The sequence below is a fragment of the Patagioenas fasciata genome, chromosome 8 (genome assembly GCF_037038585.1).
Source record: "Patagioenas fasciata isolate bPatFas1 chromosome 8, bPatFas1.hap1, whole genome shotgun sequence".
In the NCBI taxonomy this organism is placed as follows: Eukaryota; Metazoa; Chordata; class Aves; order Columbiformes; family Columbidae; genus Patagioenas; species Patagioenas fasciata.
This window is the reverse complement of record NC_092527.1, coordinates 11,941,377-11,962,693: the sequence shown is the minus strand read 5'-3', so window position 1 is coordinate 11,962,693 and position 21,317 is coordinate 11,941,377. Positions and strand designations below refer to the sequence as shown.

The 21,317-nt window shown below is 38.6% G+C and overlaps 2 protein-coding genes across 7 annotated transcripts in view; one reads left to right on the top strand and one right to left on the bottom strand.

Annotated features, from left to right (window-relative positions):
• Window positions 1-5,431, top strand: part of PHYHIPL (phytanoyl-CoA 2-hydroxylase interacting protein like) — a 64,074-nt gene extending 58,643 nt beyond the window's left edge. For 3 of the 4 annotated variants that reach the window (XM_071811711.1, XM_065843568.2, XM_071811710.1), the window contains exons 4-5: window positions 777-894; window positions 4,180-5,431. In XM_071811711.1, the coding sequence (XP_071667812.1) occupies window positions 777-894; window positions 4,180-4,714 (653 nt within the window). In that variant the 3' untranslated portion in view covers window positions 4,715-5,431. Of the gene's footprint in view, window positions 1-776; window positions 895-4,138 lie in introns of all 4 variants that reach the window. The other variant, XM_071811712.1, reaches the window with a different exon arrangement.
• Window positions 5,223-21,317, bottom strand: part of FAM13C (family with sequence similarity 13 member C) — a 127,386-nt gene continuing 111,291 nt past the window's right edge. For 2 of the 3 annotated variants that reach the window (XM_071811709.1, XM_065843567.2), the window contains 7 exons: window positions 20,233-20,314; window positions 18,123-18,334; window positions 13,128-13,211; window positions 10,947-11,042; window positions 9,532-9,728; window positions 7,933-8,034; window positions 5,223-7,231 (listed from right to left, as the gene is read on the bottom strand). In XM_071811709.1, coding sequence (XP_071667810.1) covers window positions 7,108-7,231; window positions 7,933-8,034; window positions 9,532-9,728; window positions 10,947-11,042; window positions 13,128-13,211; window positions 18,123-18,334; window positions 20,233-20,314 — 897 coding nt within the window. In that variant the 3' untranslated portion in view covers window positions 5,223-7,107. Of the gene's footprint in view, window positions 7,232-7,932; window positions 8,035-9,531; window positions 9,732-10,946; window positions 11,043-13,127; window positions 13,212-18,122; window positions 18,335-20,232; window positions 20,315-21,317 lie in introns of all 3 variants that reach the window. The other variant, XM_071811708.1, reaches the window with a different exon arrangement.

Below are 21,317 nucleotides of genomic sequence, written 5' to 3'. Positions count from 1 at the left end.
GCCCCAAAGACCTGCGCCTGGCACCATTGCTTGTCCCAGGCTAGGAAAGGAGACTGGTGAACCAGAGTGGAGCAGGGCCACTTGGGTGCCTGCTGCTGGCTACTAGTACCTGTGGAGAAAAAACAGAATGGCAGCTCCATAGCAGACAGTTTTCATAAGACATTCTGCTGCCCTCCCTTCTCTGCATGCTGCAAAGGCTGAACATCACCAACACCCTGTCCTGGGGATCAGTTTAGCCCGTCACTGATTTATAAATCTCTTCCTTTGGATGTTCTTCACCTGGTGCCAATGTACTCGCCTGTGTGAAAGTTGAGAGCTGAAGCGATCTCTCTATGAATCCTGTGTTGGTTGAGATACCATTTAGGCTGGGTCCTAAGCGAGCTTTTTTAGTTATGTGAATTGCTATTGGCTCACAACCAAGGACATTGTAGCAGACAGTTTATCAAATAACAGAAGTCAGAGAGGGCAGTTCTCAGCTCTTCTGCAGTCCCAAATACAAGGAAACCAGCTCTAACACGTGAAATCCAGAGCTTGCAGAGCATCCGTGGAGAAAGGAGCGAGGAGACTCAAAGGCGCATCTTCCTGCCATTTGTTTTTTGCCACTGTTAGAAACTCGTCCTGGTCTATATAGTTTCCGTATAGCTGCTGCATGATGTCATGTATGTTACTAAAGCTCTGATCCCAATTATAAGTAAGTCAGTCTGCATATCTGTGTAGCTTTTGGACAGTATTGTTTTTCCTGCCCCTCATACTAGCAGATTGTCTTTTCTTTCCAGATTATTCAAAAGTTCACCTAACACAGCTATTGGAAAAAGCTGAAGTGATTGCTGGCCGTATGCTTAAACTGTCTGTTTTTTATCGGAATCAGCACAAAGAATACTTTGATTATATCAGGTAAGAAAGTAAACAGATGCAAAATTTTTGGCAAGTCAAGGGAGTAAGGAAAATAAGGAAATGGAGGCAGCTGTGCTAAAGCTAGAGCAGAATGTCTGTATACTTTATCGCCATTTCAGAAGAAGGGCAAAAAGAAATTATAACTAACTTCTTCCACCTTGTTTAACTTAGCACTTCTGTTCAGTAATAAGTTTGTGTTTTGAAGGAGAAACTGAAGTATTTACAGAATCTCCAGCCTGACTGAAGTTTCTGTTATCAGAACAATGTGTTTAGTAGCCAAATACTTCTATTGTACTAAGAAATTCAAAGTGAGATGTCTAATAGTAGAAGGGCATAACTGCGTGCACAGGAACTGGGGTTCTTCAGTCTGAATATTAATTCGCAGATCACGTGGGGAGGGAGAGGGGGTGATGTTTATATAATTATACAACGCTGTGCTTCAGCTGAAATGAATAAATGAGATAGCTGTAGGTAGGTTCCTTATGCATGTTGGAGACCCAGTGTGCCTTTGCACATGGAACCAGAAGCACCATTACAATAGAAAAGAAGACTTTTCAGTAAGAGTCAGAGCTCATGTACTGAGCAGCAGCAGCCAGCACGCAGAGGTAACCTTCCACATCAGAAGGACATGGATGAGAGGTAAGCAGTGTGTGTACACCTGTTGCAGCACTGTGGCAGAAGGGTGGCAGCACTGACTGTGCTTTTTTTAATATCTGTCGAGCAATGGGGCTGCTGCTGTGCCACATAATTCCAGTTTTGTGCACATGTCACACTAGTACCTATCTAGAACTAAAAGTTTTTTAAAACTGGTGAAGAAAAAAAAAATACTAGAGGGAATCTGACTCCAAAGAGCACACTTCCTCACCCTTGGAAACATTCCCACATTGCAGTCATAAGTATCTGCTTGATTCCAGGCATGTCTTGTATATTCCAAAGCAAGGAGTTTGCTCTTTGTTTTAGAAGAATTTTATTACACCTAGTGACAAAGCTGCAAAAGTGAATGAAGGCAGAGAATTAATTGCAGTTGTTGAGGCTCCTGGAGAACCTCGTAAATCTCTGCTGCCATCCTGGACTGGATACCACAAAAGACTTATGCCTGTGGTGGTTCTGAGTCTCATATTGCTTTGTTTTCAGCTATGTAATCATAGTGCACCTGCCTTTGTGTTCATAGATCTTTGAAAATTGCCACTGTGATGCATTTATAGCTTTGGATTGGGCCTAGTTCTGCCAAAAATGACTCTAATTGACTGCAGCATAACTTTTCACCTCCCTCCTGTTATGTTCTTTCTTGGTTTGATACAAAGACTAGTTTGTTTTCCCTTCTCTTAGTGAGTTACAGAGACAAAAAAGCTGTGTTTTGGCAGGTCAGTATGAAGCTAGAATATCTATAACTGTCTGATGGTTGCTTTTTCTTCTCAGAAATACACTCATAGGGGCTAGTCCTTCCACAGTACACCTTTCTGAACGTTATGTTAAAAACCCTAACCACGTACTTCCTTTCAGGAAAAAATCCTTGTCATGCCATGCCTGCAAATGGCCTCTGTGGTGTCATAACTAGTAAAGAAGCTCAGAAAAGCACATAGGGTAGCTTTGGTAGCACCAGTGAATAAGGAACTGTCACGGTGCTAAAGCAGCAACCCCTAAATGTAAATGGTGTTCATGTCACTCTGCCACTTACCTCGGCTGGGAGAGCCATAAAGCAGGGCAGATCCTTGGGAAGGGTGATGTATAATTAGCCTAATTGGCCACTGGATGTCAGTATCTTGCCACAGAAATTGAACTGCAAGGCATCTGGCTGTTCAGGTTGCAGAGACAGTGGTGATTCAAGCTAATTATTTGTTTCTACCTAGTAATCGCTTCAGTCATAATATAGCAGATGTATCCCCGCACCCCAAGCAATGTCTTGTGAAACAGGGCTTGAGACAATCACTATGTAGCATTTGAATGGCCCAGGAAACCCTTGAAATTTATCTTAGAGTCAGCTTAAGATGTGCTGCTGAGGAGATTAGAAACCATGTAAAGATGACAGAGATATTACTGAGTTGATTAGAGCTGCTTTGTACGTAATACATTGAACTGGTTTGCTTTGACTGTTCCTTCCCTCTCTAACCAAGTAAAACCTTCTCCCAGCCAGCACCATTTTACCTGGAGCTGTTAAAAGTTAAAAACAGAAAGGGAAGAGTTTTCCTAAAGCAAGAGGGGTGGTGTAAGCCTCTCCAGCCCCACAGCCTCATGCATTTTTAATAATCTGTCAATGTGTACAAAGACACTTTCTAAGGGTGCCTAGTAAATCTGGTGTTTTGCAGGACTGACTGACTTACAAAAAGGGATGTTTCCCTTTCTGGTATCCCATGGTTGCAGCTGCAGAGAGAGCCAAAGCTGTCACTACAGCACTTTCAGAGAGATGTGAGGCACAAGTTCTGGAGAAGGTCCTGCTAGACATAAACTCTCACGTGCTGAGGAGGATTAGATGGGTTGTTTTGGACTGTTCTCCTAAATTTAACAAACAGCCTCATGTTGCTGAATGCAGTTTGGGATTTAGGGTTTTAAAAATTCACTTGTTATATTGAATGTTTCTTTTCACTGGAAAAAAGGCTTGTACATTTTTTTCCCTTTAGGACTAGTGACTGCAGAAGCTGGATCCCAACCAAAGTGGAAACTAACCAAATTACTCAGTACTCTCTGCCCAGCTCTGCTATGGTTGAACTCAGCAGTAGACAAATTAGACCTGAAATTATCATTTTGGGGAAAAAAAACCTGGCACACAGTACATTCCTTCCTATAAATTGTCTGAAAAACATTGTTCAGAAATAACTTTCACTGGCAGTTTTCTACATTAAATATACACTGCCTCTGCTAAAAATCCACATTAACAAAGAGTATATTCAGCATATTGAGACTGGTTTGCAATTTTCGAAATGTGATTAAATTAAATTGTGCTTATTGTCAGAATTGTAGTGTAAGGCTGAACAAATCAGCTAATTAAAGATATGGGTGGTTTGGGGGCTTTTGTTTGTTTGTGCTATTCTTTGCCTGCATTTAATACCCAAACAGCTCACAGCTGACAGAGAAGCCAGACTGGAAAAGCAGATTTTCCCCTTGAGCAGGCGAGTTATTCTACCTCTTTCTGACTCTGGCATCACTTGATTTACTTGACACTAACCAGTTTTAACAGTTTTCCTTTGTGTTCCTTCAGTACTGTTACCAAACATCACGATGTCCTAACTTTCCACTTTCTCTTTAGCATGCGTTACAAAATAAACAATACCAGTCATTCATTTGTAGAGAGCACCATGGGAATGCTATGCAGCCCTCTGTTAAGGATAACAGTGGCAGCCATGGCTCTCCGATCAGCGGGAAGCTGGAAGGCATCTTCTTCAGCTGCAACACTGAGTTCAACACCGGGAAGCCACCGCAAGATTCACCTTACGGAAGATACAGGTTTGAGATTGCAGCTGAAAAACTCTTCAACCCAAATACTAACTTGTACTTTGGAGACTTCTACTGCATGTACACAGCCTACCACTATGTCATTCTCGTCATCGCCCCCGTTGGATCACCAGGAGACGAATTCTGTAAGCAGCGCCTTCCTCAGCTAAACATAAAAGATAATAAATTTCTGACCTGCGATGAAGAAGACGGCGTCATGGTTTACCATCATGCCCAGGATGTTATTTTGGAAGTCATTTACACTGATCCTGTGGATCTCTCCCTCGGCACAGTTGCAGAAATTACTGGTCACCAACTAATGAGCTTGTCTACTGCCAATGCAAAGAAAGATCCCAGCTGCAAGACCTGCAATATCAGTGTTGGACGTTAAGACCTCCCCTGTTACTTAGGAGCCTTCAAACCTCTGTTGCCCATTTCCATAGTCAGCCGTTTTTGTCAGAAGCATGCACATGCCGCTCTCACCAAAAGCAAACATGAGTCTTCAAAATCTCCGATAGCGTTTTTAGTATTTCTTCTCTCCCTCCTGTTCCCCCGATGCTTTAAATGATTAGAAGTCCTGGATTTCTTTCTGGCAACCATTTATACCTAGATGCTGCAACAATTGTTTTCTGTTTCTTGCCAAACATAACAAAATCCTATATAAACTGCTTTAGCAAAAAGAACAAATAATGGCTTATAAATGGTGTTTAAATATGCGTTCATTTTAACTACTGAACAAGTACTGGGATAACTCCAAACAGCATGAAGGTTGTAACTGCAGCATGAGTTAAATTTCAAAGCCTAGAAATGTCAGCACTTCCAACGTGTTGTTTGACAGTGTTATTTATGTTATTTATATTAGCTAACTGAAAACAGAAACTGTGTCTCGACATAATAAATATAATAGAAAAATATTTTATTTGTACTGTTGTATAAAATATTATACAATCATATAGAATATATAGATTACATTTTAATATCAATTGTATACATATGTCATGAAATCATTTTCCCTTATCAAAGATGTAGTTTGTAAACTTCAAATAGCTCTGTATCTATCTGTTCCTGTTGCTCTAGATGACTTTAATTAAAACAGATTTACAAAGGACACCATTTCTGATTCATCAAAGTTACAAATTATTAAGTAGTCGGTACACTGAAACAACAAATCTCTGAGAAATAAAAAACTCCTTTTTTAGTGGTCATACTTTTTCCTCCAAACTACTTGAAAATGTGCACATCTTCAAAATCATGCCAAGCCATTACACACAATATAAATACAAATATGTTTGATACATAATAGGCTCTATAAAATGAAATCTTCTTAACAAGATAGAAAACAGGTTGCTTATACTATGTGATCAATACAAAAATGACAGTTAAAGCAAAACACTAACCATGATTCAAGTGCCTTTTTTTTTTAGATTCATTTCTATTACAAAAAAACACTCGTAACCCTTCTGTTAATAGTCCACTTTTCACACAAATGGTCTATCACAAATAGTGAAAAAAATCTTAATATTACAAAGTGTGGTGCTCTGACAGTTAAGAAAGATGCATAATTCCAATGGAAAAATAACTTTTTTTAAATAATCTTTTTTTCTTTTAATAAACAAGAAGTCTAAAGTTCCTCATCAGATAACTGTGACACTCAATTATATATCATGTACTTTATCTATCCAAAATATCTTAGCTTAATGCAATAATCTAGTCTTGTTTTTATATATATGTATGTGGCAATTTATTACACAAGAAATACTTACTTAGACATTTTACAAAGTGCATGCGTCTAAACAAGCTTTGGTAGTTAGAAAAGTAAATGTTATAGCATCAGGCAAAATAAAGTGCAAAGTTTAATACAGAGATAAAAAAACTAGCACGTAATTGATTTACTGAATTTTAAGTACCGCAAGCCAGGTCCTGTGAACCATTGTGAAAAGGACAGCAGCCAGTATGTTTGTTTACTTCTTCTCAGTAAACTGTAATTGTTACATTTTGCCACTTTCTCTTATTTCTTGAAAAAACAAACAAAAAAACCCAAACAAAACCACAAAAAACAACAACAACAAAACCAAAACCAAAAACAAAACAAAACAAACCAAAACAAAAAAAACCAAACCAGCACAATTTCTCAACTTGGCAGTCATGTTCTGCCCTTCTCTTTTGCATAGGCAGCTTCACTTTGCTCTGCCCTTTTACACCAAATCCTGCCACTGGTTCTTTGTATCTTTCTTTGAAGTTATTGGAATTGAATGGCAACTCCATCTTGAAAGACAGAGTATGCTCAGGAGTTTTTCCTTCATTTGCTTTCAGCTCATGTTTCTTTTATTCTCGTGAATCAGCACATTAAGAACCAACATTAATAGTTAATTATAGAAAAAAAATAAGTGGTACCTTGTCATGTACTAAGATGTGCTAAAAACCTGGAGAGCATCTCCTCACACTTTTTAAAACTAAGAGCAGGTCAAACTGAGAATCTACAATACTTCTTCAATGTCCTTTTAATTTCTAACATTCTCACAGTGCACTTCAAGGCTTTTTCAGAAGGAAAATATATATACTATAGTCCACTCACCCATGCTTAATATTCTTGCATATTGCTGTCCTCTCTCATCCCAGCTCGTATAATTGGTAAAGTGCATAAAAAATCTCAGTGTGTCAAACAGTTGTGCAACAGACCAAGACCTGTAAAATTACTTTATCTTTTTTTTTTCATTATCTATTTGTTGGCTTTTTTTTTTTTTTTTTTTTGCTAGAGATCAATACCATGCTACTGCATTCGTTTCAAATAGTTTTGGAAATATCATGCTTACTGATGAGAACCTCCAAGAGCCTGATTTTGGCTTTTGTGTGCTTGTATTCAGAGTATTCCTCAGCCATTGGCACCCGATCTTCTTTTTGAGGACTCCTACGGAAAGCAAATAAAAGTGCCATCACTTTTATGAGAAAGAGGATAAATAGACTTTAAAATTAATTCTGCAACAACTAATGAGGATTGGGTTGGATTATTTTTTCCCTAACTGTAGGTGACTAAAGATAATTTGACAGGACCAAAAAGCTCTAGTAGGCAGAAACTAAATATAATAGTATTTAAAATACTGAGGAGTTTTCATTTCATATTCCAGGTAGCTTTCTTTCTTGTCAGCTATGCAAGCATAACTACACCATTCTAAAATAAGCAGAGAAGTTATTACACAGTGCTTTGAAAACTGTTGCCAGAATACTACATGTCCATATCTTTGGTGGTTTTCACCAAACAAGTTTGCTAAATGGAGGAGGATAAACAAAGAGTGAAAAGTAGCCACCATTTATCTTTGTGGTGAAACAAACAGCGGCTTCTGGTTTTTAAATCTGGTCTTTTAAAAAAGGCCCAACTGCTGAGTGTGATTCCTGTCCATTTACATCCTTGGAAAGACTCTCTAGCAGCCACATCCTGGAGGAACTAAGCAAGGAGACCAGACACCTCTGTGGAATCTTCCAGCCCTCCAGTTGTTGCTTCTTTGTCCTGCTCACCTAAGCGTACCTACCCCACACCACCTGGTATCACACGTCCGCACAGGAGCTTGACAAGGAGGAGGAGAAGGGGTTTTTGTTGAGCTGGTTATTTACCTTCCTGTCTGTTTATAGAATTGTTCCTCAAACTCTCTCAGAGCTTTGCGAAGCCTTTTCTTATCTGCTCTTGTTTCTCTGAGATGTTCAAGCAGAACAGGCCTGTAAAACACAGAGAAGAACAGGAAGCCCCCATGTGCTTAGAAGTGTCGTAAAAGTTGTGGCTTTGGGTGCTAAGCAGCCTGATGCTATGGGCATGGCAGGCAGTGATCTCAGTGCCACGACACAGTCCAGCACACCCCTCCAACTATGCATCTAACTGGCTCTACCATCACACATGCTAAACAGTTGTGCTTCTTCCCTTTTACTTGTGTTCTCACCCTTTAATAAAGGCAGAGCCTCCATGGACAACATGGGAGGAAAAGCTTTCAGGATTGAGTCTTGCTAGTAGTCTTAATTCTGTGCTGAATTCATGGAGCATCTCATAGGAAATGCTCTGCATCTCTGCAACTGAATTAATAAAGTCAACATCCAAGTGCTACTCCCAAAAGCAGTTGTTACCAAGCATTACTGTGATTCAGTGGAAATGCTAGTGGCACCCAGAATCAACATTTGTTTGGAGGGCATGTTCCAGCTGATATTTGGAGAGTAAGGTTTTTAAGCAGATAAAGAATTCTGTTATGACATATGCAGCTGATTTTTTTTTCCCCATTATAACAAAATGCACATAAATATCTTCATAGAATTTGTGAGCAAACTATCACATACATTGTTGACTACATAGAAAGTGAAGACAGTTTTACTTAGTCTCAATTTTGGTAGAGCCCAATCAACTTCATTTATGCATCTACGAGCTTTCAAACAAAGCACAAGGAAAAGATACCATCCCATAAGCTATGAGAACACATATGCTCTTGGAAGGCATATTCTTCAACAGGTTTCAGGACTGAGGGATAAAAGCCCATATGTGTCTTGAGATCTGTTGTCTCATACAACTCTTAACTACAAGTCAGGAGGAGGCCTTTTTTCGGTTTAGAATGGAGCATAGGATGGTGGTGGTAAGTTTTCTGGGCATCCAGACACTAGTAACTGCTTCTATGCAAGGAAGAAACTGATTTTACACACGTGCAGTGGCCTCCCGTGTAACCATGTATAGCACAGCCCTTCACTCAGCTCACCTGTTGCTGTTTGTGTGCCTCATGTCTCTGGCATTTTTACATCACTCATGCAGTCAGTCCCAGTACACACACACAAGAGCAGACTATCCTGCTTGGTCAAACTGTACTTTCTTTTATGGCTGCTATGTAGGAACATAAGTATTAAGATATATAAAAATTCTGCAACCATTATAGGTAGGTCAGCATATCTTTACTAAGCTATTATGTAGTATCTATCACTCTGGAGTTATTTACCTTATCTGCTTTTACTCCTTCACCTTTCTTTTCATGGACGTGGCACCAAGTTGTTTGAATAAATACCTCAAACCACAGGTTTGCTGCCCAAATAAATCCCTTGCTTCTTTTCTCCTTCAAGAAAGCACTGATTCATTTCTTTGTTATAGAATATTCCCATGGAATAAGTATGGATCATTTTTCATTTACAAAGTCTACATAAAACATTTTAAAACGGGGGGGGAAAAAAAAAAAAGACTGAACTTACATCGTTGCCTCATGTAAATTGGACATGGACAAGGCTGTTTGCCTGAAAACTTTCTTTTCATCCAGAGGTGAAACATATGCAGGCTCATTCTCCTCCTGAGAGTAACACAGGTGCTCGTCAACAGGGAGGCAAGATATTGGACCGGATGATAACTCATGGCTGCTTTGAGAATGGTCTTCATCTGAGTCTTCCTCCTCCTGCTTGTAAAGTGTAAAGCATTATTAAATTAGTTGTATACATTCCAATAATAACAATTAATAGGATGACAACATAAAGAATTAGGATCTAACCTCCTGAGTGTATTCATTGAAACAGATTACACATATTGAAAACTGTACCCAGGTCTGCCCGAGATAGTTTGTGAGAGGTCTTGTGGGACTCACTGAGCTGCTGTGTGTTGTCCACCACAACTAAATAGCACAGAAGTTGGCCATGCTTCTGAGTATCTCCAGCCAGTAATTTATTTCTATTTACTCAAAAGCCCTTACAAGTAGCAACAATTTAAAGAACATTCTGTATTTACGTAAGCACTGCAGTCTTGCAGTCTTTTACTCCTCTTAGATACCATCTATTATGTATTATGTCTAGAAATTCTTTCTGTAACATGAGTTAGAGGTAGAGATTCCACAGTTTTATAGCTACAAACGTTAACTACTAAAACAGAGTCGTGTCACTATCTTCCTCACCTTCCTTCATCCTCAGAAGAAATGTTGACCTTTTGAAACTAGGTAGGGCTTAAGCATAAAAACTGTGGAACAAACCTCCTAAGAAGTAACACAAGGGAACTTCAGTTACATTTTTAAAGAACATATCCATGTGCATGTGTACAAGGATTTACATTCTGATTTTTCAAAGAAATTTGAAGCTCTACTGTCATCTAACAAGATAGTTCATAATTTTTAAAATCAACCCAGCCCCAATTACTATTAGATTAGCATTTTTGATAGAGACATGCTAATTAACTTCCAAATAGCCAGATTCCACTGCTGCTGCTTACAGTGAGACTAGTACTGCTACATTACATTGATACATAACTAGTTAAAGTACTACAAATTATATTTATGTGCTATATTATTGATAAAAGCAGTGTCAACAAAATATAGCAGAAATACTAACACTATGGTTCTTCATGGAAAGAGATCGGTGTCATTCTGTGCTGCATATGTTACCCATAATGGAAAACTCATGCCAGCCTTTGCTCTCTTAGCCAGCCATTTGAACTGATTGCCTCAGAAACTGCTGCCCTATGTTACAGCCTCTGGCATGCTTTGAAGCTGAATTTTACAAAGCATTTTCTCTGTTATCAGTATCAAATATCAGTACTTCTACTGCTGCCAAATGGACACACAGGTACAAATCAAACATAGCCGATAGTATGTTTTCTTGACAATGGCTATGAATTCTTTCCAACTTACAATTGTTGTGATCAAAGATGGAGTTGCAAGAAGTTTCTTGATAATTCTGTATCTGTCGTAAAGAGGTTTCATGAGGCTCTTTTCTTGCTTAGCTACCTAAGGAGAAATCATAACAAGATATACTCCTCCAAAATTAGAAATAATAAATAAATACATTTCTCATTTGCTCCTGTAAAGCTGAGAAAGGTATTAGAATTGTATGATCTGATGTGTATTTTGCTTCCATAGATATTTCATGGGAACTGTAGTTTAATCTGTACAATTTCTAAAAAGGAAAATGACCATCTATTTTCTAATGGAAAATACCCAGCACTGCCCAGGCAGAGGGTAAACTATTCTCTGTCCTTTCTGAAGATGCTAATAGAGTTGTAAGAGTTAAGATGGGTTTCTACTGTGCCTTGCATTGAAATCTCACTTACTTAACAGCAATAATGACGGCAGCAGGCCAGCTACAGTGATGTGACAGCCTGCCTGGACCAATAGGCTCAGCAGCCTGGTGGGATGGAGAGCACTGAGAGCATGGCTGTCCAGCCTCGGTGAGCAAGCTGGCTCTGGGCAAATTGCTCACTGGAACTGCCTGCCACAGTCAGGAGCAGCCATCTGGTCACTGAGTTTGTGTTTGCTCTTTCATGAGCTTGAAGAGCACCGATTTGGAGGAGAACAGTATTTTAGATCAGGTGTTGAGAGCCTGATCCAGCCACAAATATTTGCAAATACAAAGATAAAACCTTATGGAAACTAGCTGTGCAGTATAGCGACTGTGTTAAGGAAAAAAAAAGAGTAAATCTCACAGGAAAAAAAAAAAGAAGAAAGGCAAACAAAACAAACGAACCAAAACAAATAAACAAACAAAAACTCAAAACAAAACAACAAAACCACAAGAAAACTAAAAAGTTAAATTAAAAAAAAAAAAACAAACAAACAAACAAAAAACAAACACACCACACACCACTACTGGAAAATCATGCTTCTCAGTGACTGAATGTCAAATTAGAGTAATTTGCAAACTAGTCCACCATCAGCCTCTGCTCCTCACCTTGCCCGCTTACTGCCTACCCACACTCGCTGGGTGCAATTTCACTGTCTCTTGACGCTGCAACTGCGCTGCCGCAGTGAAGCCCAGATACACGCGCTGAAGTCAGAGCTGTTTGGCAGACCCAGGATTCCCTCATGGCTGCTTAGTATTGCTGATTACTTCTTTCCTGATGCAGTTAGCATCCCCTTTCTTAGCTGGTTATAGGGCTGCTTGAACCTTGAGAAGAAACACCCTCCCTGAACCCCACGCTACAAAGCATGCCCTGTTACTCTCTTTTCTATCTTTCAATCTTCAAGTCTATAGATCACTATCTCAATATCGTTTTTGTTCTTAGGAAATAACATTTCTTCATACCCTTCCTGTATCCTCTCTCCATTCCTCAGCTCTAATTCCAAGCCTAAAGAAGACTGACAAAAATTATTTTATCCAAGATGTAGAGAGATTAGATTAAAATCATAGTAATTTTAAGAGCTGGCATATTTTTTGACACATGCTGGTGCCACTCCCCTTGTACTCCACTGCAACATTTATTAGTCAAAAACAGAGACAGTCATAAGAATGCAGACATAGACATCAAACAGGAATTCCCCAGTTTTGTATAGACAAATTTATGCATCATCATCTCAGCAATGGAAGCATTTTCTAGTTTTGTACCTACAGTCTACAGCAAAGTCCTGGAAAGGATTTTAATTAACAGATTTAAGTGCTGCTGTGAAGTAGAGGAAAACACAGATGACAGGTAAGGTTATTTTTGTATTTCATTTCTCAGATGGTGCCCTATAAACTTTTCACAGCTGTTGAGCATTCTAACCTTTCATACGTCCTAACACAGCTACAGTATGCAGGAGCCAAAGTCTGCTGTGGATGTGTAAACCTCCACCTTTAGCATCAAAACCTGCAACTTCCAATCATGAAGAGAGATGCAGGGCCACTAGAAAAGTGCCTTTTTATTTTCTTTTTAAAAGTATAAACCAAATTAATCAGTATCAGGCAATAACATCTATACCTGAAGATTGATTTGAAATAACTAAAATTATGTTAATCATGTAAAATTCATCCAAATCTATTTTATATAGGACTCCAAAAATATCTGTTAGACAAGTTAGATAATTTTTAATTTACCTATCTTTCCATGATATACTTACAGGTCGTCCATGAATACTCTCAAAATATAGTAGACATTTCTGAAGATTGATTTTTTCCAAAGCCATTTGCTTTTTTGTCATATCCTATTTGAAAAAGTTATTTATAAGATTATGAGTCAGGATTTCATGACAAGGGTACAGGTAGGTATCTGTTTAATAATCTAGTCTCCCCAGATAAACATTAATAATGAATTCTGTTTCTGTCCACACTGAGGTCAATGGGGACTTGGCATTGACTGAGCAAGAAGAGTCCACATGTACATGACTGAAGTTTTAAATGAATCAAAGTACACGTCACACTCTCAAGGCCTAATGCAAAGCCGATGAGAGCTAGGAGATACTTCTACTGATTAACATAGGTGTTAGATCTAATACTTGCCTGCCTTGATTTCTTTTGAAATTACTGTTTTTATGAAAGCAATTTAACAAGCTCAGAGTCAGGAAGCAGTATTAGGCTATTGACAGAACACTGCATCCTTCTCTAGAAAGTTTCCAAGGTACAATTACGGTCTTAGTCAATAAGGCAAGAATCTTTGTGTGTTGTTCAATCAGAGCCTGCACCTGAAAAACTTTTCTGGAGTGCTGGTTGACAGAAAGTCTAAACAAGCAGAGGTTTTTGCCTTGAATATCATAGCTAAATTGCATGGACGTGGGGCACACCTCATGGGTTGGGTTTTGGGAAGGTGGGTTCACAAAAGACAACTGCAGCAGCTGACTAGAAGTTTTTGGCATTGAGGTCCCACACATATCAGTGCAGCACTTTCCTAGAATGTTTTGCAATGTTTAGGTAACTGAAAAACTAAATAAATATTTTTCTCAGCCATCCTAGGGAGAAATTAATGAGATCTGCATGTTGCTAACCTCTATTTGCCAGATCAGTTCATAAACCATAGATAGCATTCCTCATTATGTATTAAATATGATTTAGTTGTAACAAATGAGAACAACAAACATTATCGACAAAACACTCAAAAACCTGCAAAAATGCAGAGAGGGCATTCCTCAATTTTTAATTATTCATCAAGAAAAATAGATTTGCCTTGGCTGGTAAGCGATGAAGAACAGAAAGCTTTAGCTATGCAAACACAACACATTTATGGAGTGGAGTGACAGATTCACAATTAAATCCCTAAATGTCCAGTCATTGTGATATCGTGGTTAACACCCCATAAATGCTGAGCACACTTTCTGCAGAAAGTCGATGGCTAGGGTTCTTTTATTGGCAACTTGAGGAAGCTTTTTTAATAATTAGCCTCTACTTTTTAGAAATGTATCAAGCCCTGAAGAAGTAATGCTCTTCTAATACTAACAGAGTGCCTCACTGTTCACTTCAGCAGGAGCAAAACCTTTTTTTTTTTTGCTGTTCAAATGCAAAAAACAGTGCAGAACCACTAATCACATTTTGCCTTAAAGGTCTGCTTTAGTTAATCACTCCAAATTTATCTGTCACTCATGTTAAGAGAAGAGCTGCTAACTAGAATGTAGGAGTATTAAAAAGTAGTTAATTGGTTTACTTATTACTAGTTCTGCAATTAATACAAGGTTAATTCTTTCAAAAAGTATTAAGCCTGAAGCAGCTGAGTGGTTAGGAGGAAACAGAGAGTGATCATTAATATTGATTTTACACATGAGAAACAATCTCAAGAGGGTTCAGCACTTGGGTCTATTTCATTAGCTCATTTTATTAGCAATCTCAAGACAGGTTTGAATTCAGCTAGTTCGAAATGACTGATATAATTTCAAAATCAGAGAAGGCAGGTACACTCAGAAATTACAGAATTGTCTGAGACATCTTAGGACTGTAGGCTGCATAGAGCAACATGAAATTCAATGCTAATTAAATAAAAACATTGCTTCATAGCCAAGGAAAAGATGAACTGAAGCAGGTCAATAATGAGAGGACAGATACATAAAGGTAGCCAGTCTAAAAAAAAAGCCTTGGGGGACAGACTGCAAATCTTAAAACTGAAAACAAGGCAAAAGTTGTTTGTTGCATATAAAGAAAGAAGAAGAAGGCTACATATAAAGCTAAGGTAGTCGTTTGTTTTTTCATAACTTGGAATGAAGGCACACAAGATCCTCACTAGTCGGTTCCCTGAATGCTTCTAGCTTGTAAGCTTGCTGTTGTTTTTCCAGATAGAAGACACAAACTGTGAGGACAGACAGAAGACAGCACAGATGGGGTCTGGCCAAGGCCTTTTGCTCTCAGAGGCAGCGCTTTGTTTCCATGCAGGCAACGACCCTGGGTTCCCAGCACCCGCTAAGTCTGCCCCTTGGGGATGTGCAGTGGCTCACTACAAAGCGGTATTTAACACAAAAAAAGTAAGAAAAACGTTAAAGGCAGGCAACAAGGCACAGGACACATCCACAGAATGGTACCAGTTGACTTCAGCTGAGGGTCAGGTCAAGTCTGACTGCAGCCCCAGCTGAGCAGCACAGGGCTGCTCCTCCTGTGACCAGGGCAGCAATTTCGTCCCCAGCCATTAAACATCCGGATTGGCTTAAAAATTGGGAGTTGTTATTTGAATTTGGGTTTCAGGGATTTGGTGTTTGTTCTGAGTAATTATAAATTATGTTTCTTTGGCTCCTGAATTCCTACATTCATGATCTTAATTTTTTTTTTTTCGTTTTCTTCCTGAAGCCTTGTACCTAAAAAGAGGTAAATTGTTAAATAAGTCACCAGCTCCCAGCACCAGGAGCAAATAAACAAATAGAAACATGTGACCATCCCTATATGGGTTGCTGAATCCCAATTTTCTCTATGTCTTTTTTGCAGGAGGGGTGTTTTGTTCTGAAAACCACATTCTGCTATTTCATATTCAGATCTTGTGGCTTGTCCTCTTTAGACATACTGGGTGGTTCAGGGTTTTACTCTGCACCTCTTAGGGACACTCGGTCTCTCATTGGTATTTCAGCAGGGCCATAGAGGCTTTCCACAGTTTATTTTCAGGGAAGAACTGAGCAGGCTTGTATGGAAAGACTATCCTTGCCCAAAATAACAGCATTGAAAAAAGAAACCTTCAACTGCCACTAGTTTACTAATAATCTAGCTCAGACTCTGGTACAGGATCTAAATATTATATACAAAATAGGATATTGAACATAAAACAAATATCTACAGTAACACCGAAGTTGCATGTAGCTGAGATGAAGCCTTTGATCTTTACTGTAACCAGCAGATATGCTTGATTCATTTTACATCATCAGTGCTATAAACCTTATTCTTCCCCAAAAGTCCAGGATGGCACATAATAAAAAACCAGTCATTTTAATGTTATACTTAAGGATCTCCTAAAATACTTCTTTTTGAAAAAGATCAATTTGACTTCATATTATTCCTTTTCAAGCCTCTGTTCCATGATGTTTTATATAACTATTATCAAACACTTTTGCTAACAAATGAATAGTTCTTTCAACACAGGTTCTCTCTACAAGAATACAAGAAGAAAATAAATAAGATCTTTAAAAAATATCTTTGAAAATACTAACTTGTGCAAATATTTTATTCACACTACAGAATTCTGTATGAGAATATTTCAAGTCAGCACTGGCACTGCACAGATTTAGGGGTCCTCTTTTGGAAAATCAGGAGAAGTCCAATTAATTGAAAAATGCATGGGAGAGAGACCCACACTCAATCTTATAAGAGAGTTTTCTGGGCAAGATTTCCTCACTGACATCTGTTTTGGTGTCATCTGATCTCACTTCTTCCATATATATATATATATATATAAAAGAACTAAAAGTACTATCGTACAGTCTGTACTGTTGGGATTTTAGGACTATATACAGAACAGCATGGTTTTGTTGTCATCTTTTGTTTTCTTGCAAGGGAGTTCTGGTTGTGAAACATGTTTCCATTGCAGATTTTTCAAAATGTTTATAAAAAGAAACAATTAAAAAGTCAGTCATGTATGCAGAGCTCCAGATCTCAGAAGCACAGCATCATCATGCAGAGTTTAAGTTTTTATACACTAACCAGTTGTTGAAGAACCAAGAATAGAAACAAAATAAAAGAAAAAAATAAAAATTATCTCTGCTGGGTACTTTCTGCTACTGAAATCCACCCAGAATAATTTCTTAGTTCTTGTATAATTTAGCATTTGGGTTTTTTTCACACCTTCTTGTCCTCCTCACCCCTTCCCCTTTTTTGTTTATCAGCCAGAGTCTGAATGTTACTGTCAACATTTAGATTTTAGGTACCTTTGAGGACAGGATTTACTGCCTTGCCTGGCTGTATGGCATCACAAATAGGACAGCAAAAATAGCCAAAACAGAAGTACTTTTATGGACAACATGTATCACAGAACAGCAGACTCAGACAGACCCTGTAATGTACCAGTAGTGTCAAAGTACAGCAGAAGTTTAAAATAGGTACTGATTTAAGAACAAAAATAGATTGCCCAGACAAGCAAGCATGTTTCATGGAATATTGGTCCTACATTTAGAACAGTAATTGAAAAAGTGGAAGAGCAGAGGCAGCACAGGAGCAGAAGGGCAAAGCAGATGGTTGTGCTATCCATGTGAGCTTAGTGCAGAGTGACTGAATGAGCAGAGGCTTTCAGCATTTCTCAGGTGAGAGAGGTACCTTCAGTGTCAAAATAACTTTGGAACGGTTTTAGTCACACAGTTTCTGTGGACTCAAGACGGGATTGCTTTTGCTGTCACCACCTTCAACACACTGGACTACTCACTTCCTCAGGTAGGCAGGTTTCAGCAGTGCCTGGCAAACAGTTTTATACGTGCATCTCTGAGCAAAAAGCGTTTAGCGTGATTTGAAAAACCTTCTGCGCCTCTTTTTCTTTGCAACACTTCACAGAAAAGTCGATACAGAAATCGGCACTAGAGCTCCTATCTTGTTAGAGATAGAATGCACTACAGTGCCAGAAGACACAGGATGCACATCCACCAGCGTACCCTGAGACAGCTACACACGAACTAATATCTACATCAAATTATAAAGTTCTGAAAGAAACAGCCATACTTGTTAAATACCTTAATAGTCTCAGGAAGGTTGAAGTGTTGTCTTTTCTCCTTTAGTCGTCTCAATACACTATCCATGGTGTCTTCTACAGAGGGAGATGGTTCCACGATTGTGGTCTCCTGTGTCCCAGCCCCTTTAGCGTTCCCAGTGCTTTCGTGATGATCACATCTTTGGGGTGCTCTCAAGGTACAGTTTTGCTCTTCTGAAATTCTGAGTTTCAACTCTGAAAGGCAAATTACTTGGCAAGTAAATAGATTAGAAATATTTGCAAAGAAGTTTCCTCTGACACTACATAAACAAACACATCCCTACTTAATAATATAATTATTATCATACCACAGTTTCATAGGAAAGTAGCACTGCTGCACTTCAACATGTAATATCTTTTGCTTGGTTAAAGTGAAATCCAATGGTAAAGGGATGAGTTGTATCCAGACCAATGAAACTTATAGCACAGATGTACTTATCTTTTTCCTCCAAGCTCATCTTTGACATAAAAGGTGTTACCATGGGTGAGGACTAGTGAGGCAGTGGGTTAAAGAGTGGGCGCTGGGTAGGAATCCTGAGTTGGTCCTCACAAGGAGAATCAGACACTTTGCTTAAATTACTTCCCTTGGCAGAGGAGCACCTGAGCAACCCCGCAAGAAGACATATAGGTTGTGTCCTAGCTTCCCAGGAAGCAATAAAGTATGTAAGTATATAAGCTTGACATCAAGCCAAAGACCCTGGAGCTCTAGGGACCTGCACAGAGAAACAAGGAAATTGAATTAAGGTCTGATTTAGCTCCTGTAAAACCAGGCTTTGTTCATAGCATATGTTTGGCTGGTGAAGGACCTTGGGCAAGGCTGAGATTGATGGCTCCAAACGTGTTAAATTTATTGAAATCTGTGCAGAAACAGTAACATATATTTTAAGCTGTGACAGTCTGAGGATACAGGCCAGGTTTGTTGAGAAAAATAGTAATTTTTATTAAACTCACAAAGATAGGAATGATCGACAAGCCTTACCAACTTGAAGGAGGACCTACAAGCACCTGCATGTTTTTCCATTTCAGCTGTACCTGTCTCATGAACCTCATGAGTCTTACTTCACTTAAAAGCAGTGTCATTATTCAGGATAATAAAATCAGGGTTGTTTACAGGATCGAGGTGTTTTGGGTGTGCAGGTCAGGCTGATCTATGAAAGCTAGACCCCTGCCCAGCTGAAGCAATGGTTGAGTCAGAGAGATATTTTTCAGAAAGTTAACTTCGCAGTTTGGCCATTTCCTCTCATTTGTCCTCCCTGGATTTGTAACACAAAGTTCAAGAGGAAAAAAAATAATACAGTAATTGTAAAGCCTAGTATCAAAGGGAGAACTTTCCAGAAGATATTTACTGAAAGTTGAGTTTCTAATTCTTTATTTACCACAGTCACGCCTTCTATATCTATATCCTTAACTATACTCAAAACAGAGATGAAACATAATACTACAATTTAATTAGTAGTGAGAATCCATTTATAATGGGGAAAAAAGATTTAGATAAATTATAAATAGCCTTCAAAAAAAAAAAAGAATCAATTAGTCTGGCTACATCTTCCCTGAGGGCAAGCATGTGATACACCCACAGACGTTAATGGAGTGGTATGCAGACAGTCAAGGACAAAGCTAGACCCCCAAGAGTGAATCTGATATCAGGGAAAGAACTATTTTTATGATCAAACAAATAAGAGCTTTAGAGTTGTGTAATCTCATTCCTAAAGCAACATTTTGCACCTACATTTGTACTATTACAAGGACAGTTTAAATTTTGTAGTTCTGTATTTCAGACACATAAAACTATTCAGAGTAACATTGCCTTTTGCATGAATGTTTAAAGTGGTGAGGGAGAGACGATGTCTTTTTCCCTTTCCCCTTTTTAGCTTTGTGATGAGGGGGGAATGGGCTTATTTTAATCCCTGCTTTTAGGAATGAAGACAAGTCATATCACCTAATATCTTTGTTGTCATTGGGAAAATTATCGCCACGCACTAGTGAAAAATGAGTAGAGCACTGAGGTTAAAAAAGGAACACTAAAGTATTCCAGGTATTTTCACACTTCCAAAAGCTTCAACAATAAAGTGGAACTACATGCTATTATGTACCTTTGAGCTGCTTACGACCCTTGGCCAAATCATTCATCCATTTCAGAACTTCAGGATTGGAAGTCTTGTCACCATGTGAAGGCTAAATGTAAAGAAAATGGGAAGAATAAAAAAAGAAGGAAATGATGGTTATACAATCAAACAGATAAAAACTTAACCATGCACAATGTGCTAAAAAATGTCCGGAGTTTCAACTGCACTATATCACAGTGTCATGCGGAGGATTTGGCTTCATCATGGTACTGACCTATCATGCCTTATCTGTCCCCATTGTGTCACAGTGTTACATGAACCTGAATATTTTGGCTCTGATCCTAAAGAAAACATTAAGTCCTTGACTAATTGGAGTAATCTCAGTGACTTCAAAAGGAATGAACAAATACCTAATGGTAGTCAAGTTCTTAAGTGATTTCCAGGATGGCAACCAAAGCATTTTGTCCCTTGCAGGGATGAGCCCTTAACTGCTTTCAGGCAGGGATTCTCTTGGGAAACAGCATTTTAAACATTTCAACTGAACTGGTTAACTAATCAAATGAAAAAATCCTGTCCAACAGAGTGATTTCAAAAGCAACAAACAATAAAAGCTTTGTACATCAGTTCTTTTTTTGCATTTAGAAATTGCCTCCAAATTAAAATCAATTCACACGGGATCTTCAAAAATCAGATATCTAAAATAGTAAAACAGCTTTGTAAAATTAAACCTCTGCGATAATTTCTTTTCTGGTCAGAGCGTGATGACTGTTTAAGTATGAAATATTACTCGTAGGAGAATATGATGACTATAGAGCAGTGCAATGTACAAATGTACACTGAAGTTTGCAGTAATTGACGAGATTACAAGGTAACATCAAATTAGCTGAACTTTCCTTTTGATGTAGTCATAAAATATCACAAACTTCCCTGTTTCACATTGTACACCTCTGTAGCATCACGGATGTTTTGGGATGTTTCTACTGCACAATTCACGTTACACAAACCAGCTCGATATGAGCAATGATCTTGTGCACACAGCACAGAGGACACCATCGGCCTCAAACAACCCCCCAGAAACACACCACAACTTTTATTTCTCCAATTTCTGCCCT